Source organism: Botryllus schlosseri, chromosome 15, assembly GCF_051294905.1.
Source record: "Botryllus schlosseri isolate E-star chromosome 15, Bs_hap1, whole genome shotgun sequence".
Taxonomy (NCBI): Eukaryota; Metazoa; Chordata; class Ascidiacea; order Stolidobranchia; family Styelidae; genus Botryllus; species Botryllus schlosseri.
The window spans coordinates 17,254,199-17,263,000 of NC_137250.1; the positions used below are offsets into that span (position 1 = coordinate 17,254,199).

General features: G+C 39.8%; 1 protein-coding gene across 1 annotated transcript; it reads left to right on the plus strand.

Moving 5' to 3' along the window:
* Positions 1-3,876: 3,876 nt before the first annotated feature.
* LOC145457635 (uncharacterized) lies at positions 3,877-8,123 on the plus strand. The gene is made up of 3 exons (XM_080335857.1): positions 3,877-4,313; positions 5,921-6,088; positions 7,609-8,123. Exons 1-3 carry the CDS (start codon positions 4,010-4,012, stop codon positions 8,022-8,024), a joined length of 888 nt encoding a protein of 295 aa, XP_080191983.1. The 5' UTR covers positions 3,877-4,009; the 3' UTR covers positions 8,025-8,123.
* The last annotated feature ends 679 nt before the right edge of the window (positions 8,124-8,802 follow it).

Here is an 8,802-nt window from a genome sequence, read left to right on the forward strand (position 1 = left end):
CCGCCCCTAGCAACAAATATGCTATCTTTCTCCTGTAACAATTGTCACTATGATTATATGTCTATAAGGCGAGCGTGGGTGGATCGGATGGTCTTGGGATGAATTCTGCTTGTTCGATTGTACTTGTTGCCGATGCCGACGTAAACAAGGAATTAAATGTGAAAATAAAAATATGTCTGTCCAAATAAGATACATATCTTTTGTATTTTTTCACAATTATTCGCAGTGTCTAAACCAGCACGATTTTTTCGCCAACGAACTTTACTCCAAAAATGCCTTTCAATCACGAATTACTGCATCAGTATATCTGCCAGGAAATTGCCTGCATGATTGTCGAATAATTAATTCGAGTTAAGTAGCAGTGACGGTAGTTCGTGCGCTAGAAATTCGTGTTGCAATAATAACCGGATACAAAGTGACTTGACAACACTAAATGCACCGGTAAATTACCCGATCCTCGCGTGAGTCGTAGGTCGTGCTGCAATACACCTTGCTGCACTAATGTGAAACCCACGGAGCGACGTCCTATACAATTATGCAAAAGGTATTTTTATTGCTCTTCCGAGCGGTGACTGTTAGTATTCTTGCATCACATATTAGGCCGTAGATATGTAATTATTGCTCGCGTGATAGCAAATACAATGAACACCTGTGCAGCCTGCTTGAAATTATCATTGTGGAGTCACATGAAGTCAGAGGTTCGTGTTCCTGTTCGTGTTCAAAACGAACCTTTTGTAAACACTTTCCAGCCGCGATTTTCTTCTTATACCTAACAGACAGAGTTGTCAACTCTTGAAAGGTCATGGATGACAGATCCTTCGTACGATAGTGCCAAATAGCTGGGTTCTAGCTGTTCAATTAGTCCTATTACTTGAATAGAGGTATTACAGAGTCAACCTTGAAATACAGAAGGCAATGTTAGATACCATGCACGCCATAACTGAGATAATTTATTAATTGCCAAAATTCCGAATTGAACCAATAGGCCTTTTGCAGGACTTCGATCACGTGACTAGATACGCATAGCAACAACATATTGGTTAGCAAGCTACTTTCTCGCGCACCTGCTTCAGTGCTAAATATCGCATAGTGTACTGTTGATTTCTGGTTGTAAACGTTTCGGAAATTTGTTGTAGAAGTCATCAGAGATTTACCTATGCTAGATGTCAATCCTGTACAAAGCACATAGAATGATATCGTCAGAATTACGCAGAAATCCGTCGTTAACGTAGCCGTATTTCGGATACAGTATATTATCGTTTTCGGGCTGTAAACGTTCGCAAGGGTCATGGAGATGCGCAAGGATTTAAATATGTTGGGTGTCTTTGATTCATGAACTATGTAAACTCCTTGCGTCAAAATGATCGACATTGTAGCCGTTATTTGGTAGTCAACTATGATTTTATGACACAAAATTCGACATTGCAGGATATTGACTGCGTGATATTTATTGCAGCATTAAGTTAGGTGTGGATATACTATAGTTGTATTGTAGCGGTAGTTGGTAATCATTGCAGCATTTTGATGATTGATATCGATTGCAATATATATAGGATACTGCTATTTTTAAGCCTAAGAGACAATGACTGCCAGTGCCAGTACGTTGATGTGTTATGAATTCATGCAATGAGCTTCATACCATATATATATTAAATATCCTAAGCTATTGTATGACTTCTCAGTTAAACAATTCAAAATATTTAGACCTCGACACCTATATTACAAGTTGTTGATCATTCTGTCATGCTGCCAAGTGCCACTACCCGAAGGAAAATGATCATCAGCTCCAATTGAGGGTGAAACAAACTGTCCCGGGGCCTGGATTACTTGATTGATTGCCTGGATTGGATTACTTCACTCTATGGCACAGTGCAAATATCTTGAGTTTCAAGACATATGGCTATACCACATGCATACGGATTAATGATCTGATGGATTATCCCAAGAGAGCCGAACATAGGCAACTAAGAAATTGATGATGCCCTCGTCAAGAATTCAGCCTGGATCCAATTATTATCACCACATAAAATTTGGTCATGCGGTGGAAGGCAGCGTGGTTTCATGCCAACAGAAAATGTCAGCAGATGATCTGACCACTGACTAAATGTCCTGAACTTCTTTCCCGATGTTGATGTCTGCTTTGAAAATGATATTTCATTTGTGTACAGCAAGACAAGCGCTTTTCCGTGGATGCTATGAATATGTCTAGACAAGTGGCTATGGAGGTAGAGGAAAATACATTGGCATAACAGTCTCGGCAGTTATTGAACTTGATAAGGTTAACATCCATTTTTCTTCAACTATTTCTTATGCTCTGGGTATCGAATGCACAAAAATTAATAAATCGATCTTCTTTGCAAGTTTATTTGTAAATTCAATGAATCAAAGAATATCATAAGTTCATAATATTACGGAGTCAATGCGAAAGAAACAATGTTAGTCGTCTTTAGAGGAGTTTTCTGAGTTGGTTGAGCCAATACACAGAGAGGGTCACCAACGAAGTACTATTTTACCTGAGTACTAGCGTCATTATGAGTTTAGGCTACTTCCACTTCTACTTGACACTTTTTAGGAAGTACTTTTTTGTCAGGTTTGGGATTTTGTCAACTAGAAAGTAGCTTTGGCGCATGATTGCATCCCCTTCAAGCGTGAGGTTGTCATAACAACTGGGCAAAATAGCCCCAGTACCACGGTAACTAAATTAATTTTTGAAAATTGCACTTATTTGTGGTGTCATCACCCTTTTGCGTTGATCAAGAAGATGCAACATGCAATGTTTACAGTTGTTACATGGCATCAATTTCTAAAACTAAGTGACCTTAACCAAATCTAATTCATGTAACGAATTTCTTGACCGCTTTTCAGAAATTCATTTCTACTTCCACTTGAAGTACTTTGGACATGTCCTGGAAGTAATTAGTGCTACTTGTACTGGAGTATAAATTAAGGCATTACTTCTACTCGGTTCCCAACAATGACCACGTCTGGGTATAGGATGACCGATCTTATCACTGCGTTTGAGCTGCTCTAAGAGTTATATGATAGTTACTTCTCTTAGTTCGCTAAATATCGCACATATGTGACATCAACTATTTATCAAAATCGAGTGTGATTTGCCAAATCCACTTCAATCGCAGTTGCGAAGTAGTGGTAATAAAATTGGCATTGTATAAGGCAACAATAAAGTGCAGTGATTTGCTTAGTCTTGACGGCAGGTTCTCCCAAAAGATACTTCCGATGTGTTAAGAGACATTTGTTTTATAGCAGCACGCCAGCACCCAAACCAGCAGACAGTATATCCTGATCCTTGTGGGTCCCGGCTGCTTCAGCCATATCTTCCATCCAAAATCAGGCTCCACAACAGACAAATAGTACTGCTTGAACTAACAAATACTCTTACAAGAATATAAGCCAATTGCTTTACTTCAAATGCATAAATTTAAGTACATATGATCAGAGTTGAGTACCGTAATACGACTACGTTACCGATGGATTTCTGCGTAATTCTGACGATATCATTCTAAATGCTTTGTACAGGATTGACATCTGGCATAGGTGAATCTCCGATGACTTCTACAACAAATTTCCGAAACGTTTACAACCAGAAATCAACAGTACACTATGCGATATTTAGCACTGAAGCAGGTGCGCGAGAAAGTAGCTTGCTAACCAATTTGTTGTTGCTATGCGTATCTAGTCACGTGATCGAAGTCCTGCAAAAGGCCTGTTGACAAGCTACACCACACTAGTGATGTTGGCAGTAGGCCTATTCTCTTCTTTTTATCTGTGACGTCGGATCAAGATGAGAGAAGATGGCGAATCGAGAGAAGTCATACGCAGTAAACGGGTTAGTCTTGACAATGTGGTAGTCAAAGCTTGTCATTTACTGCGCCGCTTCCTTTGCGAAAGGGACATTATGAAGGCAACGTAACATCCGATTTAAGCGCTATAGAACAATTCGCATTTCGATATTGTGAAAGGAGAACAGGGAAGACTTGGGATTAGCTGAATGAAGACCGAAAACTCTACAGTCCGGTTAGAGCAGTTTGAGGTGATATATTTGGACGTCGGGTTGGACGCAGCGTTGGGAATATTAATTTTTGTCAGCTGTTATTTGCTGATTGCTCTGATATCATACGTTGTTAGAGTTGTGAAGCCGCGAGGTTCGAAGTCAAGAAAAGACAAGAAGAGACTATGGGCAATATGTATCCTCAATTATTGCTTAACGACGCTCCACGCAATTCTGACTCTGGTGATATACAATTTTGCTTTATTTTCTACACCTGCCTGTACTGCAGTAAAAAACCTTATCGGTGAGTATAACGTTGTTTGGGTCATAACAGAAATACTTTTTTGGAATATGTAGTGATTATATGCTGATGCGACTGAAATGCAGAACTTGACCCGGCGCTGGTAGGTAACCGCTCAGAATAGAATTCAGGGGTGGCCAACCTTTTCGGCCCAAGGGCCACATGAGATTTACAAACCATTGCGCGGGCCCCTTGAATGTTGATGACCTACTTGTAGTCGTCCAATAGGAGAGAACCGGATTAGGTAACGGTGAAAACGAGACTTTTATTACCTACGATAACAATTAGGTCATTGAAAATCGGTGTACAGAAATGTCCCAGTCGCGCCAAGCGCGAAAATATTCCAAGAGTTTTTCAATGAATTCGATCAATAGTAATGTTGCTTGCATATATTGCGGGTCGCCTCTGTACACCTTTGGCAACGACTGGATTATTCGGCGTCTGGACATGTCAATATCGAAGATTTCGGTGTCAATCATTTTGTGCAAAGGTTTCGTCGCCGACGATCTTTCTGCGAGTGCAGACGCGAAGTCGCACGTTGGGCGACACTTTCTCTCGTAATTGGGAACATGATTGGACTCAATTCTATAAATTAGGCGTATTATAAATTTTCTGCAATTGATACCGTTATTAAAAGCAAGAAATCGAACGGCAATGAATCGCGTGAAGTACTAAGAAAAATATCAAGTCAAATACATCTGCCACGAAATATTCTACTTTATAGTCACATACGAAGAACTACAAAAAATGTGACTGGCCCCTGTCTACGCCGATGCGCTGGAACTGATATTTCAGTCATCAACATCTCGTATTTCGCGGTCAGGCTAATCAAATTTTGGTTGGCCTTGCAATTTCACAAATTACATGGATAATAATTTATATTTGGATAATGTAACTAATTTCTAGAATTACTTCGCGGGCCACTCAAAACCTTCTCGCGGACCACGGGTTGGCCGCCCCTGGAGTAGATGGTCCAAGTATCATCCTGTTTTCTGTAACTCAATCCTGCGTTACGTCGACACACTGAGAGTTGGTCAACGAAGTACATTGAAAATATATGGCTGGAACATAGGTGTATTCACAAGATGTTCAGCACAGAGCAGTGTACAAATTGTTACTCCCTGGGATCAAGTTCTGATTTAGCTCTCATACCCATTTCAATGGGTGAAAACCAGTCAACTACACCGATTTTTACGGGGATATATATCAGGAGTTTGAAGGGTTATATTTACGTCTACCACCATCTGGGACCTCCTGGGGTGTTTCATGAAAACAGAACCCGCTTCACTCCGGGATATCTCTCTATCGGTGTGCTAAACCCGTTTTCTCCCGTCGGAATAGGTACGTAAGAAAAATTTGTACCAGAAAGTAATGCTAACCCGATATTCGCCGTATGCTCTTGTGAAAATATGTACGAAATTCACTATATTAGTTTACTTCTTACTTTTCGAAGTACTCGAGTACGTTTTGTAACCTGTGTCACTAATTTCTATGGTGATGGTTTCAGACTACTTACTTCCACAGCTATTCCCGCAATGCCCGAACTAAACCAGTGACTTGTTAGATTTGCATCCAGGTATCATTGGTGCTAAAGGTGCGTTTTTTTTCAGTGTTTGTACTCGTGACCCTCGACGCTACGATATACTCCTTTCTTTGGATGCGCCAGTATTTCGTGTTCCGTAGCACGACTTTTCGGAGTAAGCCCGAGAAAATATTCGTACGCTCCTTGCAATGGGTGTCGATGTCATTAATCGTGGGAATCTACGCTTCATCGTCGGGTGAGACAGATTATTTCAAACTGTCGGCACATATGGTGAGAAATAAAAACGATGTTGTCATTTTCCATTATTGGTAACTACGTGTAGCATATAAATTGAAAATTAAAAATTAAAAATTAAAAATTAAAAATTAAAAATTAAAAATTAAAAATTAAAAATTAAAAATTAAAAATTAAAAATTAAAAATTGAAAATTAAAAAATAAAAAGCATATCAAAATTGAAAAATGATAAGCTATATATCGTACCGAACTCCCTTATCAGGGTTAACTCTTAGTGGCGAGGGGCATAATATTTCAGTGCTCAAAAAACTAATCTTTTACTACTCCCCTCGAATCAATAGAATTAATACTCGCTTCAGATTCGAGTAATCGAACCATCGTGCACAACTGCACATCCCAAGCGAAGCTGTGGATTGTCGAAGATTATAGTTATCCTCTGAGATTTGCGTTTACGGTCATTATTATTGAATATTGGAAGCCTACCTATAGGAAAATGTGCACCAACAAACGTGTCTCGACTGGACCTAGAATTTAAACAGCTCCCTGCCGCGCACCCTTTAAATCATTGGTTCTCAACCTTTTTGGATGTCGGAGCCGCATTTCAAACTTCTGAGTACGTATGAAGCCGCATGAAGACACTACAGTAGGCTACGTATAATGAAAATAGAAAGGTAACTCGCCTATAGGCTATATACCTCTGGATCTAACCATCCAGCTAATTCAAAAGTATTCCCATTGCACATATACTTCTATAGATTCTATATAGGTTAATTTAGCTTTGGTAGACGCAGATTGGCGAGTGCTATACATTGAAATAAACTGAAAATGGATATAATTACTACAACATACTACTATGTCGTTATGTGATAGTTCTTCATACATTCCAGCACTTAATGCACAAGTTTGTAGGGGATTATGCGCTGAGTAATATTGGACTTATTGCAATTTATACTTGACTAGGAGCCGTTATTTTGATGTTAGTAAACTTGTTTCGAAATTTACTCTTCACAAAGACGATACATCAAGCTCTATGACCAGCAGAACTCGAGATATATCATTGTATGACCGGTGTACGTACATGTTGATGTTCATGCATGCGTTTGACGCTAAACTGCAAGAATTCTCTTTTCTGGTTTTCAGAAGCGGCCTTGGACTGCTTTACACATAATTAATATCCCTCATTTTAGCATTCATACGCAGAAAGTGACTATAACTATTTATCGAAAGAAACAATAACTGTCGTCTATTATATTTTGTGGTATATTTCGAGATCAATCAGAGTTGCGGTTGGGAGTCACTGCTATAAATGGATCTTGCAGACACCGTGTCGGCTCTGAATGTTATTGCAGCGAATTCGGCAATATATTTGCGGGGCAGATAGCAGTGAAAATTATGTCAAACCTGTATATAAACCTAATTTTGAGTTCAATAAGAATTGGTGTACTTTATATTCTATACCAATGCCTCTACTTCCGACTGTTGAATTATGTATGTACCAATTCAATTATTCATCGTTTCAGTAATCATATTCGGGTTCCGGCGATACATATACGACTCCACAGAATCGAGGTGCGCGTCCGTAACCGAACGGAAAATTGACCTTTCGCTGTCGTACCTTTGGACGAACGGGAGCATCGCTCTTCATTCCATATTGCTGTTGCTGTTCGCGTACCCGCTGGCGAAATCAATTCGCTTCCGCGAAGCCTCGTCCAGCGCTGACGCCAGTATCATGAGAGGAGTGCTTCTAAAATGTTTCCTCATATCATTGGCGTGTGTCGTCACCGACCTCATTGTTATGATGTTAGCGGAGCATTCTTCTGCGTTGTGGAGCAGTCAAATGCGTCAGTGTGTTTATAACCTGAACGTGCTGTTTAACGCGACGCTGCTGACTTTGACGTTCAAGGACTGGAAGTCGATGTTCTTTCCTTGCATGTAAACTAACATGAATCTATTTAGTGTTTTGGTTAAGATTCCTTGTATTTTATATGTGACGTCCATTTTCTTCTATTTTTGAACATAAATTTGCTCGATTTTATATCGCGTTTTTTCGATGATGTACTCAATTCCTCATGCCAACATTGTCGAACCTCTATATAAGATCGGCGTCTTCGTATAAACTATAAGGTATGCACTGTGCAATGTACAACTGTACAATGGTACACGTGACATAGCATTATTTTAATCGTCCCAAGCCACAAGTTTACGCGCACAGCCGGTGCTCTACTCGCGCAATGCAAATACAGGGGTGGGAAATAGGTGTATTTACCCCATTTCCACCATAGCGTAGGGTGCAAGTCATGACGTCGGTACTTCTGGCACTAAATGTTGTTTTCATACCCAATTCAATGGGTGAAGACGAGCAGGGTACACCAATCCATATTGGGATATATCAGAAGGTGCAGTGGGTTCTGATTCAACGTATCATCAATCCATTCCATCCGTGGGTTATATCGCCTTAATACCAGATGTATTTGAGTCGTTTTGAAATACTGAAAAGGACTTCAAAGTATAATCTTGTACCGGAAAGTACTGATGACTTTATTTATATTCTACGGTAGGTTGCAAATCGGTACATTACATGGTTTACGTCTACAGTTGATTCATGAGCATTCATCAAGTCATCGCGACCCGTTTCAATTCAATATTGCGTATCCAATAATGGGGAGTGACGTAACTTTGACGCATCTGTTTATTCCCGCTCCTGGTATATTTAC